Below are 24,118 nucleotides of genomic sequence, written 5' to 3'. Positions count from 1 at the left end.
CACTGTACAGGGGAGACATGGGCAGAAGCAAAACAAATCGCAGTGAATAAACATCACTGGTTTCTTTTTCAACGTGCAAAGCAAAAACATTCCTGATTTCACAATCCGAAGCAAATAGTCAGATGAACGTAACATCAGCATTTGCTACACAATTGTCACATTTGTTATTGATAATGTATAAATTGCTAACATATCACTGTGTTGACCATGTTGATACTTCGCAGTTGATGGAGGGCTGTCAAACTGGACATCGTGGTCAATCGTACCCTGCCCTGTCACGTGTGGAGTAGATGCCATGACAAATCAGAGCAGACGTAGGGATTGTAACAACCCTGCTCCGGAAGCCGGGGGCATGAACTGCACAGGTCCACTGATTGAAACCAGTCAGACACACTGCAATGTCCCTCCATGTAGTGGTATGTGAAGGCCAATTGGCCATACAGTTTATACTTCTGTTGTGTACATGTACAACTTTCTGTTTAATTATCGGAGGACGAAACGGTGTCTTTCTGGTCATATGTCGAACCACAAAGATCAGAAGACATCTTAAGAGTTGTATGATCCCACACAAGCTTATTCACCCTCGTATGGGTGTTGGATATGTGTCTGTCACAACTATCAGCAGTTAAAATACGCATAACTTCTGGACGTGTAGAGCGACTGTTGTAAAGATACCAGGAGTATTTAAACTAAAGAAATCAAGAGTATGACAAACCTTAAGAAGAAAGTCATATTCCTTGTATTGATCACATATATTATGTATGTCTGACCAAGCCTTTTGTTCTGACTTTCCAATGTTCATTCATTTGTGTAGAAATGATAGAAATGTTGTCCAGAGAAATATAGAGGCTTTGCGCGAAACAATGAAACGATTTGCTTATTCCAATGACTAGAGGACGACGATGTTGGCGAGTGGAGCCAGTGGAGTGCTGTAGCATGCACAACCACCTGTGGTCCAGGCCAAGAGGGAAGCGTGGAAAGAAGCAGAAGTTGTGTTACGCCGGCCAATAATATCAGCTGTATAGCAGCACTAACAGAAACCCAAATGGGAAACTGCGGCCTCCCTAAATGCCCAGGTACATGTGCAGCCATGTATAACTGTAACACTTTCTTGTAATGCAGTCTATAAAATGTAGAAACCCTACCCTGAGAAGTAATTCGTTTCATGTACATTCTTAGTGCTATATTTCCACCATCAGACTAAGGAAAAGCCTTACCTCTTTGACTGAAGCAGCTCCGACAAAGCGAATTTGTATGTAAATGTTGTTTGTATAAATAGGGTGTCTCCAAGTTAACAAAGGAGAGATAACGAGTAGAATATAAGATCCGTCGTCAATTCTCGTGCTCGTATGACACGTTTCCAAAATAAGATATTAAAAACCATATCCATTTTATGTCGTTAATCAGTCGCCAACTTCTTTTTATGTAACCACATTTTGAAATACATGGAATATCTTGATAACATTATGTATCAATTGCTAAAGGCATCAGATAAATCGTCACTTTGCTATATTTGACACACACTGTACAGGGGAGACATGGGCAGAAGCAAAACAAATCGCAGTGAATAAACATCACTGGTTTCTTTTTCAACGTGCAAAGGAAAAACATTCCTGATTTCACAATCCGAAGCAAATAGTCAGATGAACGTAACATCAGCATTTGCTACACAATTGTCACATTTGTTATTGATAATGTATAAATTGCTAACATATCACTGTGTTGACCATGTTGATACTTCGCAGTTGATGGAGGGCTGTCAAACTGGACATCGTGGTCAATCGTACCCTGCCCTGTCACGTGTGGAGTAGATGCCATGACAAATCAGAGCAGACGTAGGGATTGTAACAACCCTGCTCCGGAAGCCGGGGGCATGAACTGCACAGGTCCACTGATTGAAACCAGTCAGACACACTGCAATGTCCCTCCATGTAGTGGTATGTGAAGGCCAATTGGCCATACAGTTTATACTTCTGTTGTGTACATGTACAACTTTCTGTTTAATTATCGGAGGACGAAACGGTGTCTTTCTGGTCATATGTCGAACCACAAAGATCAGAAGACATCTTAAGAGTTGTATGATCCCACACAAGCTTATTCACCCTCGTATGGGTGTTGGATATGTGTCTGTCACAACTATCAGCAGTTAAAATACGCATAACTTCTGGACGTGTAGAGCGACTGTTGTAAAGATACCAGGAGTATTTAAACTAAAGAAATTAAGAGTATGACAAACCTTAAGAAGAAAGTCATATTCCTTGTATTGATCACATATATTATGTATGTCTGACCAAGCCTTTTGTTCTGACTTTCCAATGTTCATTCATTTGTGTAGAAATGATAGAAATGTTGTCCAGAGAAATATAGAGGCTTTGCGCGAAACAATGAAACGATTTGCTTATTCCAATGACTAGAGGACGACGATGTTGGCGAGTGGAGCCAGTGGAGTGCTTTAGCATGCACAACCACCTGTGGTCCAGGCCAAGAGGGAAGCATGGAAAGAAGCAGAAGTTGTGTTACGCCGGCCAATAATATCAGCTGTATAGCAGCACTAACAGAAACCCAAATGGGAAACTGCGGCCTCCCTAAATGCCCAGGTACATGTGCAGCCATGTATAACTGTAACACTTTCATGTAATGCAGTCTATAGAATGTAGAAACCCTACCCTGAGAAGTAATTCGTTTCATGTACATTCTTAGTGCTATATTTCCACCATCAGACTAAGGAAAAGCCTTACCTCTTTGACTGAAGCAGCTCTGACAAAGCGAATTTGTATGTAAATGTTGTTTGTATAAATAGGGTGTCTCCAAGTTAACAAAGGAGAGATAACGAGTAGAATATAAGATCCGTCGTCAATTCTCGTGCTCGTATGACACGTTTCCAAAATAAGATATTAAAAACCATGTCCATTTTATGTCGTTAATCAGTCGCCAACTTCTTTTTATGTAACCACATTTTGAAATACATGGAATATCCTGATAACATTATGTATCAATTGCTAAAGGCATCAGATAAATCGTCACTTTGCTATATTTGACACACACTGTAGAGGGGAGACATGGGCAGAAGCAAAACAAATCGCAGTGAATAAACATCACTGGTTTCTTTTTCAACGTGCAAAGCAAAAACATTCCTGATTTCACAATCCGAAGCAAATAGTCAGATGAACGTAACATCAGCATTTGGTACACAATTGTCACATTTGTTATTGATAATGTATAAATTGCTAACATATCACTGTGTTGACCATGTTGATACTTCGCAGTTGATGGAGGGCTGTCAAACTGGACATCGTGGTCAATCGTACCCTGCCCTGTCACGTGTGGAGTAGATGCCATGACAAATCAGAGCAGACGTAGGGATTGTAACAACCCTGCTCCGGAAGCCGGGGGCATGAACTGCACAGATCCACTGATTGAAACCAGTCAGACACACTGCAATGTCCCTCCATGTAGTGGTATGTGAAGGCCAATTGGCCATACAGTTTATAGTTCTGTTGTGTACATGTACAACTTTCTGTTTAATTATCGGAGGACGAAACGGTGTCTTTCTGGTCATATGTCGAACCACAAAGATCAGAAGACATCTTAAGAGTTGTATGATCCCACACAAGCTTATTCACCCTCGTATGGGTGTTGGATATGTGTCTGTCACAACTATCAGCAGTTAAAATACGCATAACTTCTGGACGTGTAGAGCGACTGTTGTAAAGATACCAGGAGTATTTAAACTAAAGAAATCAAGAGTATGACAAACCTTAAGAAGAAAGTCATATTCCTTGTATTGATCACATATATTATGTATGTCTGACCAAGCCTTTTGTTTTGACTTTCCAATGCTCATTCATTTGTGTAGAAATGATAGAAATGTTGTCCAGAGAAATATAGAGGCTTTGCGCGAAACAATGAAACGATTTGCTTATTCCAATGACTAGAGGATGACGATGTTGGCGAGTGGAGCCAGTGGAGTGCTGCAGCATGCACAACCACCTGTGGTCCAGGCCAAGAGGGAAGCATGGAAAGAAGCAGAAGTTGTGTTACGCCGGCCAATAATATCAGCTGTATAGCAGCACTAACAGAAACCCAAATGGGAAACTGCGGCCTCCCTAAATGCACAGGTACATGTGCAGCCATGTATAACTGTAACACTTTCATGTAATGCAGTCTATAAAATGTAGAAACCCTACCCTGAGAAGTAATTCGTTTCATGTACATTCTTAGTGCTATATTTCCACCATCAGACTAAGGAAAAGCCTTACCTCTTTGACTGAAGCAGCTCTGACAAAGCGAATTTGTATGTAAATGTTGTTTGTATAAATAGGGTGTCTCCAAGTTAACAAAGGAGAGATAACGAGTAGAATATAAGATCCGTCGTCAATTCTCGTGCTCGTATGACACGTTTCCAAAATAAGATATTAAAAACCATGTCCATTTTATGTCGTTAATCAGTCGCCAACTTCTTTTTATGTAACCACATTTTGAAATACATGGAATATCCTGATAACATTATGTATCAATTGCTAAAGGCATCAGATAAATCGTCACTTTGCTATATTTGACACACACTGTACAGGGGAGACATGGGCAGAAGCAAAACAAATCGCTGTGAATAAACATCACTGGTTTCTTTTTCAACGTGCAAAGCAAAAACATTCCTGATTTCACAAACCGAAGCAAATAGTCAGATGAACGTAACATCAGCATTTGCTACACAATTGTCACATTTGTTATTGATAATGTATAAATTGCTAACATATCACTGTGTTGACCATGTTGATACTTCGCAGTTGATGGAGGGCTGTCAAACTGGACATCGTGGTCAATCGTACCCTGCCCTGTCACGTGTGGAGTAGATGCCATGACAAATCAGAGCAGACGTAGGGATTGTAACAACCCTGCTCCGGAAGCCGGGGGCATGAACTGCACAGGTCCACTGATTGAAACCAGTCAGACACACTGCAATGTCCCTCCATGTAGTGGTATGTGAAGGCCAATTGGCCATACAGTTTATACTTCTGTTGTGTACATGTACAACTTTCTGTTTAATTATCGGAGGACGAAACGGTGTCTTTCTGGTCATATGTCGAACCACAAAGATCAGAAGACATCTTAAGAGTTGTATGATCCCACACAAGCTTATTCACCCTCGTATGGGTGTTGGATATGTGTCTGTCACAACTATCAGCAGTTAAAATACGCATAACTTCTGGACGTGTAGAGCGACTGTTGTAAAGATACCAGGAGTATTTAAACTAAAGAAATCAAGAGTATGACAAACCTTAAGAAGAAAGTCATATTCCTTGTATTGATCACATATATTATGTATGTCTGACCAAGCCTTTTGTTCTGACTTTCCAATGTTCATTCATTTGTGTAGAAATGATAGAAATGTTGTCCAGAGAAATATAGAGGCTTTGCGCGAAACAATGAAACGATTTGCTTATTCCAATGACTAGAGGACGACGATGTTGGCGAGTGGAGCCAGTGGAGTGTTTTAGCATGCACAACCACCTGTGGTCCAGGCCAAGAGGGAAGCATGGAAAGAAGCAGAAGTTGTGTTACGCCGGCCAATAATATCAGCTGTATAGCAGCACTAACAGAAACCCAAATGGGAAACTGCGGCCTCCCTAAATGCCCAGGTACATGTGCAGCCATGTATAACTGTAACACTTTCTTGTAATGCAGTCTATAAAATGTAGAAACCCTACCCTGAGAAGTAATTCGTTTCATGTACATTCTTAGTGCTATATTTCCACCATCAGACTAAGGAAAAGCCTTACCTCTTTGACTGAAGCAGCTCCGACAAAGCGAATTTGTATGTAAATGTTGTTTGTATAAATAGGGTGTCTCCAAGTTAACAAAGGAGAGATAACGAGTAGAATATAAGATCCGTCGTCAATTCTCGTGCTCGTATGACACGTTTCCAAAATAAGATATTAAAAACCATATCCATTTTATGTCGTTAATCAGTCGCCAACTTCTTTTTATGTAACCACATTTTGAAATACATGGAATATCTTGATAACATTATGTATCAATTGCTAAAGGCATCAGATAAATCGTCACTTTGCTATATTTGACACACACTGTACAGGGGAGACATGGGCAGAAGCAAAACAAATCGCAGTGAATAAACATCACTGGTTTCTTTTTCAACGTGCAAAGGAAAAACATTCCTGATTTTACAATCCGAAGCAAATAGTCAGATGAACGTAACATCAGCATTTGCTACACAATTGTCACATTTGTTATTGATAATGTATAAATTGCTAACATATCACTGTGTTGACCATGTTGATACTTCGCAGTTGATGGAGGGCTGTCAAACTGGACATCGTGGTCAATCGTACCCTGCCCTGTCACGTGTGGAGTAGATGCCATGACAAATCAGAGCAGACGTAGGGATTGTAACAACCCTGCTCCGGAAGCCGGGGGCATGAACTGCACAGGTCCACTGATTGAAACCAGTCAGACACACTGCAATGTCCCTCCATGTAGTGGTATGTGAAGGCCAATTGGCCATACAGTTTATACTTCTGTTGTGTACATGTACAACTTTCTGTTTAATTATCGGAGGACGAAACGGTGTCTTTCTGGTCATATGTCGAACCACAAAGATCAGAAGACATCTTAAGAGTTGTATGATCCCACACAAGCTTATTCACCCTCGTATGGGTGTTGGATATGTGTCTGTCACAACTATCAGCAGTTAAAATACGCATAACTTCTGGACGTGTAGAGCGACTGTTGTAAAGATACCAGGAGTATTTGAACTAAAGAAATTAAGAGTATGACAAACCTTAAGAAGAAAGTCATATTCCTTGTATTGATCACATATATTATGTATGTCTGACCAAGCCTTTTGTTCTGACTTTCCAATGCTCATTCATTTGTGTAGAAATGATAGAAATGTTGTCCAGAGAAATATAGAGGCTTTGCGCGAAACAATGAAACGATTTGCTTATTCCAATGACTAGAGGACGACGATGTTGGCGAGTGGAGCCAGTGGAGTGCTTTAGCATGCACAACCACCTGTGGTCCAGGCCAAGAGGGAAGCATGGAAAGAAGCAGAAGTTGTGTTACGCCGGCCAATAATATCAGCTGTATAGCAGCACTAACAGAAACCCAAATGGGAAACTGCGGCCTCCCTAAATGCCCAGGTACATGTGCAGCCATGTATAACTGTAACACTTTCATGTAATGCAGTCTATAGAATGTAGAAACCCTACCCTGAGAAGTAATTCGTTTCATGTACATTCTTAGTGCTATATTTCCACCATCAGACTAAGGAAAAGCCTTACCTCTTTGACTGAAGCAGCTCCGACAAAGCGAATTTGTATGTAAATGTTGTTTGTATAAATAGGGTGTCTCCAAGTTAACAAAGGAGAGATAACGAGTAGAATATAAGATCCGTCGTCAATTCTCGTGCTCGTATGACACGTTTCCAAAATAAGATATTAAAAACCATGTCCATTTTATGTCGTTAATCAGTCGCCAACTTCTTTTTATGTAACCACATTTTGAAATACATGGAATATCCTGATAACATTATGTATCAATTGCTAAAGGCATCAGATAAATCGTCACTTTGCTATATTTGACACACACTGTACAGGGGAGACATGGGCAGAAGCAAAACAAATCGCAGTGAATAAACATCACTGGTTTCTTTTTCAACGTGCAAAGCAAAAACATTCCTGATTTCACAATCCGAAGCAAATAGTCAGATGAACGTAACATCAGCATTTGCTACACAATTGTCACATTTGTTATTGATAATGTATAAATTGCTAACATATCACTGTGTTGACCATGTTGATACTTCGCAGTTGATGGAGGGCTGTCAAACTGGACATCGTGGTCAATCGTACCCTGCCCTGTCACGTGTGGAGTAGATGCCATGACAAATCAGAGCAGACGTAGGGATTGTAACAACCCTGCTCCGGAAGCCGGGGGCATGAACTGCACAGATCCACTGATTGAAACCAGTCAGACACACTGCAATGTCCCTCCATGTAGTGGTATGTGAAGGCCAATTGGCCATACAGTTTATAGTTCTGTTGTGTACATGTACAACTTTCTGTTTAATTATCGGAGGACGAAACGGTGTCTTTCTGGTCATATGTCGAACCACAAAGATCAGAAGACATCTTAAGAGTTGTATGATCCCACACAAGCTTATTCACCCTCGTATGGGTGTTGGATATGTGTCTGTCACAACTATCAGCAGTTAAAATACGCATAACTTCTGGACGTGTAGAGCGACTGTTGTAAAGATACCAGGAGTATTTAAACTAAAGAAATCAAGAGTATGACAAACCTTAAGAAGAAAGTCATATTCCTTGTATTGATCACATATATTATGTATGTCTGACCAAGCCTTTTGTTTTGACTTTCCAATGCTCATTCATTTGTGTAGAAATGATAGAAATGTTGTCCAGAGAAATATAGAGGCTTTGCGCGAAACAATGAAACGATTTGCTTATTCCAATGACTAGAGGATGACGATGTTGGCGAGTGGAGCCAGTGGAGTGCTGTAGCATGCACAACCACCTGTGGTCCAGGCCAAGAGGGAAGCATGGAAAGAAGCAGAAGTTGTGTTACGCCGGCCAATAATATCAGCTGTATAGCAGCACTAACAGAAACCCAAATGGGAAACTGCGCCCTCCCTAAATGCACAGGTACATGTGCAGCCATGTATAACTGTAACACTTTCATGTAATGCAGTCTATAAAATGTAGAAACCCTACCCTGAGAAGTAATTCGTTTCATGTACATTCTTAGTGCTATATTTCCACCATCAGACTAAGGAAAAGCCTTACCTCTTTGACTGAAGCAGCTCTGACAAAGCGAATTTGTATGTAAATGTTGTTTGTATAAATAGGGTGTCTCCAAGTTAACAAAGGAGAGATAACGAGTAGAATATAAGATCCGTCGTCAATTCTCGTGCTCGTATGACACGTTTCCAAAATAAGATATTAAAAACCATGTCCATTTTATGTCGTTAATCAGTCGCCAACTTCTTTTTATGTAACCACATTTTGAAATACATGGAATATCCTGATAACATTATGTATCAATTGCTAAAGGCATCAGATAAATCGTCACTTTGCTATATTTGACACACACTGTACAGGGGAGACATGGGCAGAAGCAAAACAAATCGCTGTGAATAAACATCACTGGTTTCTTTTTCAACGTGCAAAGCAAAAACATTCCTGATTTCACAATCCGAAGCAAATAGTCAGATGAACGTAACATCAGCATTTGCTACACAATTGTCACATTTGTTATTGATAATGTATAAATTGCTAACATATCACTGTGTTGACCATGTTGATACTTCGCAGTTGATGGAGGGCTGTCAAACTGGACATCGTGGTCAATCGTACCCTGCCCTGTCACGTGTGGAGTAGATGCCATGACAAATCAGAGCAGACGTAGGGATTGTAACAACCCTGCTCCGGAAGCCGGGGGCAAGAACTGCACAGGTCCACTGATTGAAACCAGTCAGACACACTGCAATGTCCCTCCATGTAGTGGTATGTGAAGGCCAATTGGCCATACAGTTTATACTTCTGTTGTGTACATGTACAACTTTCTGTTTAATTATCGGAGGACGAAACGGTGTCTTTCTGGTCATATGTCGAACCACAAAGATCAGAAGACATCTTAAGAGTTGTATGATCCCACACAAGCTTATTCACCCTCGTATGGGTGTTGGATATGTGTCTGTCACAACTATCAGCAGTTAAAATACGCATAACTTCTGGACGTGTAGAGCGACTGTTGTAAAGATACCAGGAGTATTTAAACTAAAGAAATCAAGAGTATGACAAACCTTAAGAAGAAAGTCATATTCCTTGTATTGATCACATATATTATGTATGTCTGACCAAGCCTTTTGTTCTGACTTTCCAATGCTCATTCATTTGTGTAGAAATGATAGAAATGTTGTCCAGAGAAATATAGAGGCTTTGCGCGAAACAATGAAACGATTTGCTTATTCCAATGACTAGAGGACGACGATGTTGGCGAGTGGAGCCAGTGGAGTGCTGTAGCATGCACAACCACCTGTGGTCCAGGCCAAGAGGGAAGCATGGAAAGAAGCAGAAGTTGTGTTACGCCGGTCAATAATATCAGCTGTATAGCAGCACTAACAGAAACCCAAATGGGAAACTGCGCCCTCCCTAAATGCACAGGTACATGTGCAGCCATGTATAACTGTAACACTTTCATGTAATGCAGTCTATAAAATGTAGAAACCCTACCCTGAGAAGTACTTCGTTTCATGTACATTCTTAGTGCTATATTTCCACCATCAGACTAAGGAAAAGCCTTACCTCTTTGACTGACGCAGCTCTAACAAAGCGAATTTGTATGTAAATGTTGTTTGCATAAATAGGGTGTCTCCAAGTTAACAAAGGAGAGATAACGAGTGGAATATAAGATCCGTCTCCAATTCTCGTGCTCGTATGACACGTTTCCAAAATAAGATATTAAAAACCATGTCCATTTTATGTCGTTAATCAGTCGCCAACTTCTTTTTATGTAACCACATTTTGAAATACATGGAATATCCTGATAACATTATGTATCAATTGCTAAAGGCATCAGATAAATCGTCACTTTGCTATATTTGACACACACTGTACAGGGGAGACATGGGCAGAAGCAAAACAAATCGCAGTGAATAAACATCACTGGTTTCTTTTTCAACGTGCAAAGCAAAAACATTCCTGATTTCACAATCCGAAGCAAATAGTCAGATGAACGTAACATCAGCATTTGCTACACAATTGTCACATTTGTTATTGATAATGTATAAATTGCTAACATATCACTGTGTTGACCATGTTGATACTTCGCAGTTGATGGAGGGCTGTCAAACTGGACATCGTGGTCAATCGTACCCTGCCCTGTCACGTGTGGAGTAGATGCCATGACAAATCAGAGCAGACGTAGGGATTGTAACAACCCTGCTCCGGAAGCCGGGGGCATGAACTGCACAGGTCCACTTATTGAAACCAGTCAGACACACTGCAATGTCCCTCCATGTAGTGGTATGTGAAGGCCAATTGGCCATACAGTTTATACTTCTGTTGTGTACATGTACAACTTTCTGTTTAATTATCGGAGGACGAAACGGTGTCTTTCTGGTCATATGTCGAACCACAAAGATCAGAAGACATCTTAAGAGTTGTATGATCCCACACAAGCTTATTCACCCTCGTATGGGTGTTGGCTATGTGTCTGTCACAACTAGCAGCAGTTAAAATACGCATAACTTCTGGACGTGTAGAGCGACTGTTGTAAAGATACCAGGAGTATTTAAACTAAAGAAATCAAGAGTATGACAAACCTTGAGAAGAAAGTCATATTCCTTGTATTGATCACATATATTATGTATGTCTGACCAAGCCTTTTGTTTTGACTTTCCAATGTTCATTCATTTGTGTAGAAATGATAGAAATGTTGTCCAGAGAAATATAGAGGCTTTGCGCGAAACAATGAAACGATTTGCTTATTCCAATGACTAGAGGACGACGATGTTGGCGAGTGGAGCCAGTGGAGTGCTGCATCATGCACAACCACCTGTGGTCCAGGCCAAGAGGGAAGCATGGAAAGAAGCAGAAGTTGTGTTACGCCGGCCAATAATATCAGCTGTATAGCAGCACTAACAGAAACCCAAATGGGAAACTGCGGCCTCCCTAAATGCCCAGGTACATGTGCAGCCATGTATAACTGTAACACTTTCATGTAATGCAGTCTATAGAATGTAGAAACCCTACCCTGAGAAGTAATTCGTTTCATGTACATTCTTAGTGCTATATTTCCACCATCAGACTAAGGAAAAGCCTTACCTCTTTGACTGAAGCAGCTCCGACAAAGCGAATTTGTATGTAAATGTTGTTTGTATAAATAGGGTGTCTCCAAGTTAACAAAGGAGAGATAACGAGTAGAATATAAGATCCGTCGTCAATTCTCGTGCTCGTATGACACGTTTCCAAAATAAGATATTAAAAACCATGTCCATTTTATGTCGTTAATCAGTCGCCAACTTCTTTTTATGTAACCACATTTTGAAATACATGGAATATCCTGATAACATTATGTATCAATTGCTAAAGGCATCAGATAAATCGTCACTTTGCTATATTTGACACACACTGTACAGGGGAGACATGGGCAGAAGCAAAACAAATCGCAGTGAATAAACATCACTGGTTTCTTTTTCAACGTGCAAAGCAAAAACATTCCTGATTTCACAATCCGAAGCAAATAGTCAGATGAACGTAACATCAGCATTTGCTACACAATTGTCACATTTGTTATTGATAATGTATAAATTGCTAACATATCACTGTGTTGACCATGTTGATACTTCGCAGTTGATGGAGGGCTGTCAAACTGGACATCGTGGTCAATCGTACCCTGCCCTGTCACGTGTGGAGTAGATGCCATGACAAATCAGAGCAGACGTAGGGATTGTAACAACCCTGCTCCGGAAGCCGGGGGCAAGAACTGCACAGGTCCACTGATTGAAACCAGTCAGACACACTGCAATGTCCCTCCATGTAGTGGTATGTGAAGGCCAATTGGCCATACAGTTTATACTTCTGTTGTGTACATGTACAACTTTCTGTTTAATTATCGGAGGACGAAACGGTGTCTTTCTGGTCATATGTCGAACCACAAAGATCAGAAGACATCTTAAGAGTTGTATGATCCCACACAAGCTTATTCACCCTCGTATGGGTGTTGGATATGTGTCTGTCACAACTATCAGCAGTTAAAATACGCATAACTTCTGGACGTGTAGAGCGACTGTTGTAAAGATACCAGGAGTATTTAAACTAAAGAAATCAAGAGTATGACAAACCTTAAGAAGAAAGTCATATTCCTTGTATTGATCACATATATTATGTATGTCTGACCAAGCCTTTTGTTCTGACTTTCCAATGCTCATTCATTTGTGTAAAAATGATAGAAATGTTGTCCAGAGAAATATAGAGGCTTTGCGCGAAACAATGAAACGATTTGCTTATTCCAATGACTAGAGGACGACGATGTTGGCGAGTGGAGCCAGTGGAGTGCTGTAGCATGCACAACCACCTGTGGTCCAGGCCAAGAGGGAAGCATGGAAAGAAGCAGAAGTTGTGTTACGCCGGCCAATAATATCAGCTGTATAGCAGCACTAACAGAAACCCAAATGGGAAACTGCGCCCTCCCTAAATGCCCAGGTACATGTGCAGCCATGTATAACTGTAACACTTTCATGTAATGCAGTCTATAAAATGTAGAAACCCTACCCTGAGAAGTAATTCGTTTCATGTACATTCTTAATTCTATATTTCCACCATCAGACTAAGGAAAAGCCTTACCTCTTTGACTGAAGCAGCTCCGACAAAGCGAATTTGTATGTAAATGTTGTTTGTATAAATAGGGTGTCTCCAAGTTAACAAAGGAGAGATAACGAGTAGAATATAAGATCCGTCGTCAATTCTCGTGCTCGTATGACACGTTTCCAAAATAAGATATTAAAAACCATGTCCATTTTATGTCGTTAATCAGTCGCCAACTTCTTTTTATGTAACCACATTTTGAAATACATGGAATATCCTGATAACATTATGTATCAATTGCTAAAGGCATCAGATAAATCGTCACTTTGCTATATTTGACACACACTGTACAGGGGATAAATGGGCAGAACCAAAACAAATCGCAGTGAATAAACATCACTGGTTTCTTTTTCAACGTGCAAAGCAAAAACATTCCTGATTTCACAATCCGAAGCAAATAGTCAGATGAACGTAACATCAGCATTTGCTACACAATTGTCACATTTGTTATTGATAATGTATAAATTGCTAACATATCACTGTGTTGACCATGTTGATACTTCGCAGTTGATGGAGGGCTGTCAAACTGGACATCGTGGTCAATCGTACCCTGCCCTGTCACGTGTGGAGTAGATGCCATGACAAATCAGAGCAGACGTAGGGATTGTAACAACCCTGCTCCGGAAGCCGGGGGCAAGAACTGCACAGGTCCACTGATTGAAACCAGTCAGACACACTGCAATGTCCCTCCATGTAGTGGTATGTGAAGGCCAATTGGCCATACAGTTTATACTTCTGTTGTGTACATGTACAACTTTCTGTTTAATTATCGGAGGACGAAACGGTGTCTTTCTGGTCATATGTCGAACCACAAAGATCAGAAGACATCTTAAGAGTTGTATGATCCCACACAAGCTTATTCACCCTCGTATGGGTGTTGGATATGTGTCTGTCACAACTATCAGCAGTTAAAATACGCATAACTTCTGGACGTGTAGAGCGACTGTTGTAAAGATACCAGGAGTATTTAAACTAAAGAAATCAAGAGTATGACAAACCTTAAGAAGAAAGTCATATTCCTTGTATTGATCACATATATTATGTATGTCTGACCAAGCCTTTTGTTCTGACTTTCCAATGCTCATTCATTTGTGTAGAAATGATAGAAATGTTGTCCAGAGAAATATAGAGGCTTTGCGCGAAACAATGAAACGATTTGCTTATTCCAATGACTAGAGGACGACGATGTTGGCGAGTGGAGCCAGTGGAGTGCTTTAGCATGCACAACCACCTGTGGTCCAGGCCAAGAGGGAAGAATGGAAAGAAGCAGAAGTTGTGTTACGCCGGCCAATAATATCAGCTGTATAGCAGCACTAACAGAAACCCAAATGGGAAACTGCGCCCTCCCTAAATGCACAGGTACATGTGCAGCCATGTATAACTGTAACACTTTCATGTAATGCAGTCTATAAAATGTAGAAACCCTACCCTGAGAAGTACTTCGTTTCATGTACATTCTTAGTGCTATATTTCCACCATCAGACTAAGGAAAAGCCTTACCTCTTTGACTGACGCAGCTCTAACAAAGCGAATTTGTATGTAAATGTTGTTTGCATAAATAGGGTGTCTCCAAGTTAACAAAGGAGAACATAACGAGAGGAATATCAGATCCGTCTCCAATTCTCGTGCTCGTATGACACGTTTCCAAAATAAGATATTAAAAACCATGTCCATTTTATGTCGTTAATCAGTCGCCAACTTCTTGTTATCAGCATGTACATTCTTAGTGCTATATTTCCACCATCAGACTATGGAAAAGCCTTACCTCTTTGACTGACGCAGCTCTAACAAAGCGAATTTGTATGTAAATGTTGTTTGCATAAATAGGGTGTCTCCAAGTTAACAAAGGAGAGATAACGAGTGGAATATCAGATTCGTCTCCAATTCTCGTGCTCGTATGACACGTTTCCAAAATAAGATATTAAAAACCATGTCCATTTTATGTCGTTAATCAGTCGCCAACTTCTTGTTATGTAACCACATTTTGAAGAACATGGAATATCCTGATAACATTATGTATCAATTGCTAAAGGCATCAGATAAATCGTCACTTTGCTATATTTGATGCACAATGTACAGGGGAGACATGGGCAAAACCAAAACAAATCGCAGTGAATAAACATCACTGGTTTCTTTTTCAACGTGCAAAGCAAAAACATTCCTGATTTCACAATCCGAAGCAAATAGTCAGATGAACGTAACATCAGGATTTGTATTATTGATAATGTATAAATTGCTAACATATCACTTTGTTGACCATGTTGATACTTCGCAGTTGATGGAGGACTGTCAAACTGGACATCGTGGTCAATCGTACCCTGCCCTGTCACGTGTGGAGTAGATGCCATGACAAATCAGAGCAGACGTAGGGATTGTAACAACCCTGCTCCGGAAGCCGGGGGCAAGAACTGCACAGGTCCACTGATTGAAACCAGTCAGACACACTGCAATGTCCCTCCATGTAGTGGTATGTGAAGGCCAATTGGCCATACAGTTTATGCCTCTGTAGTGTACATGTACAACTTTCAGTTAAATTATCGGAGGACGAAACGGTGTCTTTCTGGTCATATGTCGAACCACAAAGATAAGAAGACATCTTAAGAGTTGTATGATCCCACACAAGCTTATTCACCCTCGTATGGGTGTTGGATATGTGTCTGTCACAACTAGCAGCGGTTAATATACGCATAACTTCTGGACGTGTAGAGCCACTATTGTAAAGATACCAGGAGTATTTAAACTAAAGAAATCAAGAGTATGACAAAACTTAAGAAGAAAGTCATATTCCTTGTATTGATCACATATATTATGTATGTCTGACCAAGCCTTTTGCACTGACTTTCCAATGTTCATTCATCTTTGTAGAAATGATAGAAATGTTGTCCAGAGAAATATAGAGGCTTTGCGCGAAACAATGAAACGTTTGCTTATTCCAATCACTAGAGGACGACGATGTTGGCGAGTGGAGCCAGTGGAGTGCTGCAGCATGCACAGCCACCTGTGGTGAAGGCCAAGAGGGAAGAATGGAAAGAAGCAGAAGTTGTGTTACGCCGGCCAATAATATCAGCTGTATAGCAGCACTAACAGAAACCCAAATGGGAAACTGCGGCCTCCCTAAATGCCCAGGTACATGTGCAGCCATGTATAACTGTAACACTTTCATGTAATGCAGTCTATAAAATGTGGAAATCCTATCCTGAGAAGTAATTCGTTTCATGTACATTCTTAATTCTATATTTCCACCATCAGACTAAGGAAAAGCCTTACCTCTTTGACTGAAGCAGCTCTGACAAAGCAAATTTGTATTTAAATGTTGTTTGCATTAATAGGGTGTCTCCAAGTTAACAAAGGAGAGATAACGAGTGGAATATCAGATCCGTCTCCAATTCTCGTGCTCGTATGACACGTTTCCAAAATAAGATATTAAAAAACATGTCCATTTTATGTCGTTAATCAGTCGCCAACTTCATTCTATGTAACCACATTTTGAAGAACATGGAATATCCTGATAACATTATGTTTCAATTGCTAAAGGCATCAGATAAATCGTCACTTTGCTATATTTGACACACACTGTACAGGGGAGACATGGGCAAAACCAAAACAAATCGCAGTGAATAAACATCACTGGTTTCTTTTTCAACGTGCAAAGCAAAAACATTCCTGATTTCACAATCCGAAGCAAATAGTCAGATGAACGTAACATCAGCATTTGCTACACGATTGTCACATTTGTTATTGATAATGTATAAATTGCTAGCATTTCACTGTGTTGACCATGTTGATACTTCGCAGTTGATGGAGGGCTGTCAAACTGGACATCGTGGTCAATCGTACCCTGCCCTGTCACGTGTGGAGTAGATGCCATGACAAATCAGAGCAGACGTAGGGATTGTAACAACCCTGCTCCGGAAGCCGGGGGCAAGAACTGCACAGGTCCACTGATTGAAACCAGTCAGACACACTGCAATGTCCCTCCATGTAGTGGTATGTGAAGGCCAATTGGCCATACAGTTTATGCCTCTGTAGTGTACATGTACAACTTTCAGTTAAATTATCGGAGGACGAAACGGTGTCTTTCTGGTCATATGTCGAACCACAAAGATCAGAAGACATCTTAAGAGTTGTATGATCCCACACAAGCTTATTCACCCTCGTATGGGTGTTGGATATGTGTCTGTCACAACTAGCAGCGGCTAATATACGCATAACTTCTGGACGTGTAGAGCCACTATTGTAAAGATACCAGGAGTATTTAAACTAAAGAAATCAAGAGTATGACAAAACTTAAGAAGAAAGTCATATTCCTTGTATTGATCACATATATTATGTATGTCTGACCAAGCCTTTTGCACTGACTTTCCAATGTTCATTCATCTTTGTAGAAATGATAGAAATGTTGTCCAGAGAAATATAGAGGCTTTGCGCGAAACAATGAAACGTTTGCTTATTCCAATCACTAGAGGACGACGATGTTGGCGAGTGGAGCCAGTGGAGTGCTGCAGCATGCACAGCCACCTGTGGTGAAGGCCAAGAGGGAAGAATGGAAAGAAGCAGAAGTTGTGTTACGCCGGCCAATAATATCAGCTGTATAGCAGCACTAACAGAAACCCAAATGGGAAACTGCGGCCTCCCTAAATGCCCAGGTACATGTGCAGCCATGTATAACTGTAACACTTTCATGTAATGCAGTCTATAAAATGTGGAAATCCTATCCTGAGAAGTAATTCGTTTCATGTACATTCTTAATTCTATATTTCCACCATCAGACTAAGGAAAAGCCTTACCTCTTTGACTGACGCAGCTCTGACAAAGCAAATTTGTATTTAAATGTTGTTTGCATTAATAGGGTGTCTCCAAGTTAACAAAGGAGAGATAACGAGTGGAATATCAGATCCGTCTCCAATTCTCGTGCTCGTATGACACGTTTCCAAAATAAGATATTAAAAAACATGTCCATTTTATGTCGTTAATCAGTCGCCAACTTCATTCTATGTAACCACATTTTGAAGAACATGGAATATCCTGGTAACATTATGTTTCAATTGCTAAAGGCATCAGATAAATCGTCACTTTGCTATATTTGATGCACAATGTACAGGGGAGACATGGGCAAAACCAAAACAAATCGCAGTGAATAAACATCACTGGTTTCTTTTTCAACGTGCAAAGCAAAAACATTCCTGATTTCACAATCCGAAGCAAATAGTCAGATGAACGTAACATCAGGATTTGTATTATTGATAATGTATAAATTGCTAACATATCACTTTGTTGACCATGTTGATACTTCGCAGTTGATGGAGGACTGTCAAACTGGACATCGTGGTCAATCGTACCCTGCCCTGTCACGTGTGGAGTAGATGCCATGACAAATCAGAGCAGACGTAGGGATTGTAACAACCCTGCTCCGGAAGCCGGGGGCAAGAACTGCACAGGTCCACTGATTGAAACCAGTCAGACACACTGCAATGTCCCTCCATGTAGTGGTATGTGAAGGCCAATTTGCCATACAGTTTATGCCTCTGTAGTGTACATGTACAACTTTCAGTTAAATTATCGGAGGACGAAACGGTGTCTTTCTGGTCATATGTCGAACCACAAAGATAAGAAGACATCTTAAGAGTTGTATGATCCCACACAAGCTTATTCACCCTCGTATGGGTGTTGGATATGTGTCTGTCACAACTAGCAGCGGTTAATATACGCATAACTTCTGGACGTGTAGAGCCACTATTGTAAAGATACCAGGAGTATTTAAACTAAAGAAATCAAGAGTATGACAAAACTTAAGAAGAAAGTCATATTCCTTGTATTGATCACATATATTATGTATGTCTGACCAAGCCTTTTGCACTGACTTTCCAATGTTCATTCATCTTTGTAGAAATGATAGAAATGTTGTCCAGAGAAATATAGAGGCTTTGCGCGAAACAATGAAACGTTTGCTTATTCCAATCACTAGAGGACGACGATGTTGGCGAGTGGAGCCAGTGGAGTGCTGCATCATGCACAGCCACCTGTGGTGAAGGCCAAGAGGGAAGAATGGAAAGAAGCAGAAGTTGTGTTACGCCGGCCAATAATATCAGCTGTATAGCAGCACTAACAGAAACCCAAATGGGAAACTGCGGCCTCCCCAAATGCCCAGGTACATGTGCAGCCATGTATAACTGTAAGACTTTCATGTACTGCAGTCTATAAAATGTAAAAATCCTACCCTGAGAAGTAATTCGTTTCATGTACATTCTTAGTGCTATATTTCCACCATCAGACTATGGAAAAGCCTTACCTCTTTGACTGACGCAGCTCTAACAAAGCGAATTTGTATGTAAATGTTGTTTGCATAAATAGGGTGTCTCCAAGTTAACAAAGGAGAGATAACGAGTAGAATATCAGATCCGTCTCCAATTCTCGTGCTCGTAAGACACGTTTCCAAAATAAGATATTAAAAACCATGTCCATTTTATGTCGTTAATCAGTCGCCAACTTCTTGTTATGTAACCACATTTTGAAGAACATGGAATATCCTGATAACATTATGTATCAATTGTTAAAGGCATCAGATAAATCGTCACTTTGCTATATTTGATGTACACTGTACAGGGGAGACATGGGCAGAACGAAAACAAATTGCAGTGAATAAATATCACTGGTTCCTTTTCAACGTGCAAAGCAAAAACATTCCTGATTTCACAATCCGAAGCAAATAGTCAGATGAACGTAACATCAGCATTTGCTACACGATTGTCACATTTGTTATTGATAATGTATAAATTGCTAGCATTTCCCTTTGTTGACCATGTTGATACTTCGCAGTTGATGGAGGGCTGTCAAACTGGACATCGTGGTCAATCGTACCCTGCACTGTCACGTGTGGAGTAGATGCCATGACAAATCAGAGCAGACGTAGGGATTGTAACAACCCTGCTCCGGAAGCCGGGGGCAAGAACTGCACAGGTCCACTGATTGAAACCAGTCAGACATACTGCAATGTCCCTCCATGTAGTGGTATGTGAAGGCCAATTTGCCATACAGTTTATACTTCTGATGTGTACATGTACAACTGTCAGTTTAATTATCGGAGGACGAAACGGTGTCTTTCTGGTCATATGTCGAACCACAATGATCAGAAGACATCTTAAGAGTTGTATGATCACACACAAGCTGGCCTTCACTCTCACATGGGTGTCTCATATGGGTGTTGGATAAGTGTCTGTCACAACTAGCAGCAGTTAAAATACGCATAACTTCTGGACGTGTAGAGCCACTATTGTAAAGATACCAGGAGTATTTAAACTAAAGAAATCAAGAGTATGACAAAACTTAAGAAGAAAGTCATATTCCTTGTATTGATCACATATATTATGTATGTCTGACCAAGCCTTTTGCACTGCCTTTCCAATGTTCATTCATCTGTGTAGAAATGATAGAAATGTTGTCCAGAGAAATATAGAGGCTTTGCGCGAAACAATGAAACGTTTGCTTATTCCAACCACTAGAGGGCGACGATGTTGGTGAGTGGAGCCAGTGGAGTGCTGCATCATGCACAGCCACCTGTGGTGAAGGCCAAGAGGGAAGAATGGAAAGAAGCAGAAGTTGTGTTACGCCGGCCAATAATATCAGCTGTATAGCAGCACTAACAGAAACCCAAATGGGAAACTGCGGCCTCCCTAAATGCCCAGGTACATGTGCAGCCATGTATAACTGTAACACTTTCATGTACTGCAGTCTATAAAATGTGGAAATCCTACCCTGAGAAGTAATTCGTTTCATGTACATTCTTAGTGCTATATTTCCACCATCAGACTATGGAAAAGCCTTACCTCTTTGACTGACGCAGCTCTAACAAAGCGAATTTGTATGTAAATGTTGTTTGCATAAATAGGGTGTCTCCAAGTTAACAAAGGAGAGATAACGAGTGGAATATCAGATCCGTCTCCAATTCTCGTGCTCGTATGACACGTTTCCAAAATAAGATATTAAAAACCATGTCCATTTTATGTCGTTAATCAGTCGCCAACTTCTTGTTATGTAACCACATTTTGAAGAACATGGAATATCCTGATAACATTATGTATCAATTGCTAAAGGCATCAGATAAATCGTCACTTTGCTATATTTGATGCATAATGTACAGGGGAGACATGGGCAGAACCAAAACAAATCGCAGTGAATAAACATCACTGGTTTCTTTTTCAACGTGCAAAGCAAAAACATTCCTGATTTCACAATCCGAAGCAAATAGTCAGATGAACGTAACATCAGGATTTGTATTATTGATAATGTATAAATTGCTAACATATCACTTTGTTGACCATGTTGATACTTCGCAGTTGATGGAGGACTGTCAAACTGGACATCGTGGTCAATCGTACCCTGCCCTGTCACGTGTGGAGTAGATGCCATGACAAATCAGAGCAGACGTAGGGATTGTAACAACCCTGCTCCGGAAGCCGGGGGCAAGAACTGCACAGGTCCACTGATTGAAACCAGTCAGACACACTGCAATGTCCCTCCATGTAGTGGTATGTGAAGGCCAATTTGCCATACAGTTTATGCCTCTGTAGTGTACATGTACAACTTTCAGTTAAATTATCGGAGGACGAAACGGTGTCTTTCTGGTCATATGTCGAACCACAAAGATCAGAAGACATCTTAAGAGTTGTATGATCCCACACAAGCTTATTCACCCTCGTATGGGTGTTGTATATGTGTCTGTCACAACTAGCAGCGGTTAATATACGCATAACTTCTGGACGTGTAGAGCCACTATTGTAAAGATACCAGGAGTATTTTAACTAAAGAAATCAAGAGTATGACAAAACTTAAGAAGAAAGTCATATTCCTTGTATTGATCACATATATTATGTATGTCTGACCAAACCTTTTGCACTGACTTTCCAATGTTCATTCATCTTTGTAGAAATGATAGAAATGTTGTCCAGAGAAATATAGAGGCTTTGCGCGAAACAATGAAACGTTTGCTTATTCCAATCACTAGAGGACGACGATGTTGGCGAGTGGAGCCAGTGGAGTGCTGCATCATGCACAGCCACCTGTGGTGAAGGCCAAGAGGGAAGAATGGAAAGAAGCAGAAGTTGTGTTACGCCGGCCAATAATATCAGCTGTATAGCAGCACTAACAGAAACCCAAATGGGAAACTGCGGCCTCCCTAAATGCCCAGGTACATGTGCAGCCATGTATAACTGTAACACTTTCATGTGCTGCAGTCTATAAAATGTAGAAATCCTACCCTGAGAAGTAATTCGTTTCATGTACATTCTTAGTGCTATATTTCCACCATCAGACTATGGAAAAGCCTTACCTCTTTGACTGACGCAGCTCTAACAAAGCGAATTTGTATGTAAATGTTGTTTGCATAAATAGGGTGTCTCCAAGTTAACAAAGGAGAGATAACGAGTGGAATATCAGATCCGTCTCCAATTCTCGTGCTCGTATGACACGTTTCCAAAATAAGATATCAAAAACCATGTCCATTTTATGTCGTTAATCAGTCGCCAACTTCATTTTATGTAACCACATTTTGAAGAACATGGAATATCCTGATAACAGTATGTATTAATTGCTAAAGGCATCAGATAAATCGTCACTTTGCTATATTTGATGTACACTGTACAGGGGAGACATGGGCAGAACGAAAACAAATTGCAGTGAATAAATATCACTGGTTCCTTTTCAACGTGCAAAGCAAAAACATTCCTGATTTCACAATCCGAAGCAAATAGTCAGATGAACGTAACATCAGCATTTGCTACACAATTGTCACATTTGTTATTGATAATGTATAAATTGCTAGCATTTCCCTTTGTTGACCATGTTGATACTTTGCAGTTGATGGAGGACTGTCAAACTGGACATCGTGGTCAATCGTACCCTGCCCTGTCACGTGTGGAGTAGATGCCATGACAAATCAGAGCAGACGTAGGGATTGTAACAACCCTGCTCCGGAAGCCGGGGGCAAGAACTGCACAGGTCCACTGATTGAAACCAGTCAGACATACTGCAATGTCCCTCCATGTAGTGGTATGTGAAGGCCAATTTGCCATACAGTTTATACTTCTGATGTGTACATGTACAACTGTCAGTTTAATTATCGGAGGACGAAACGGTGTCTTTCTGGTCATATGTCGAACCACAATGATCAGAAGACATCTTAAGAGTTGTATGATCACACAGAAGCTGGCCTTCACTCTCACATGGGTGTCTCATATGGGTGTTGGATAAGTGTCTGTCACAACTAGCAGCAGTTAAAATACGCATAACTTCTGGTCGTGTAGAGCGACTGTTGTAAAGATACCAGGAGTATTTAAACTAAAGAAATCAAAAGTATGGGAAACCTTAAGAAGAAATTCATATTCCTTGTATTGATCACATATATTATGTATGTCTGACCAAGCCTTTTGTACTGACTTTCCAATGTTCATTCATCTGTGTAGAAATGATAGAAATGTTGTCCAGAGAAATATAGAGGCTTTGCGCGAAACAATGAAACGATTGTCTTAATCCAACCACTAGAGGATGACGATGTTGGCGAGTGGAGCCAGTGGAGTGCTGCATCATGCACAGCCACCTGTGGTGAAGGCCAAGAGGGAAGCATGGAAAGAAGCAGAAGTTGTGTTACGCCGGCTAATAATATCAGCTGTATAGCAGCACTTACAGAAACCCAAATGGGAAACTGCGGCCTCCCTACA

The 24,118-nt window shown here is 40.6% G+C and overlaps 2 protein-coding genes across 2 annotated transcripts; both read left to right on the top strand.

Annotated features, from left to right (window-relative positions):
* The first annotated feature begins 295 nt into the window (after positions 1–295).
* LOC139462255 (SCO-spondin-like) lies at positions 296–10,243 on the top strand. Its single transcript, XM_071243854.1, has 14 exons — positions 296–416; positions 894–1,076; positions 1,746–1,937; positions 2,415–2,597; positions 3,267–3,458; positions 3,936–4,118; positions 4,788–4,979; positions 5,457–5,639; positions 6,309–6,500; positions 6,978–7,160; positions 7,830–8,021; positions 8,499–8,681; positions 9,351–9,542; positions 10,020–10,243. The coding sequence occupies exons 1-14, from the start codon at positions 296–298 to the stop codon at positions 10,241–10,243; spliced, it is 2,595 nt and encodes an 864-aa protein (XP_071099955.1).
* Positions 10,244–10,942: 699 nt separating this feature from the next.
* On the top strand, positions 10,943–21,141 carry LOC139462252 (A disintegrin and metalloproteinase with thrombospondin motifs adt-1-like). Its single transcript, XM_071243851.1, has 14 exons — positions 10,943–11,063; positions 11,541–11,723; positions 12,393–12,584; positions 13,062–13,244; positions 13,914–14,105; positions 14,583–14,765; positions 15,682–15,873; positions 16,350–16,532; positions 17,202–17,393; positions 17,870–18,052; positions 18,704–18,895; positions 19,372–19,554; positions 20,223–20,414; positions 20,906–21,141. The coding sequence occupies exons 1-14, from the start codon at positions 10,943–10,945 to the stop codon at positions 21,139–21,141; spliced, it is 2,607 nt and encodes an 868-aa protein (XP_071099952.1).
* Positions 21,142–24,118: the final 2,977 nt, after the last annotated feature.

Source organism: Haliotis cracherodii, unplaced genomic scaffold, assembly GCF_022045235.1.
Source record: "Haliotis cracherodii isolate W230 unplaced genomic scaffold, xgHalCrac1.p SCAF_15, whole genome shotgun sequence".
In the NCBI taxonomy this organism is placed as follows: Eukaryota; Metazoa; Mollusca; class Gastropoda; order Lepetellida; family Haliotidae; genus Haliotis; species Haliotis cracherodii.
Note: the sequence above shows the minus strand (reverse complement) of the source record. Positions and strands in the feature narration are given on the sequence as shown.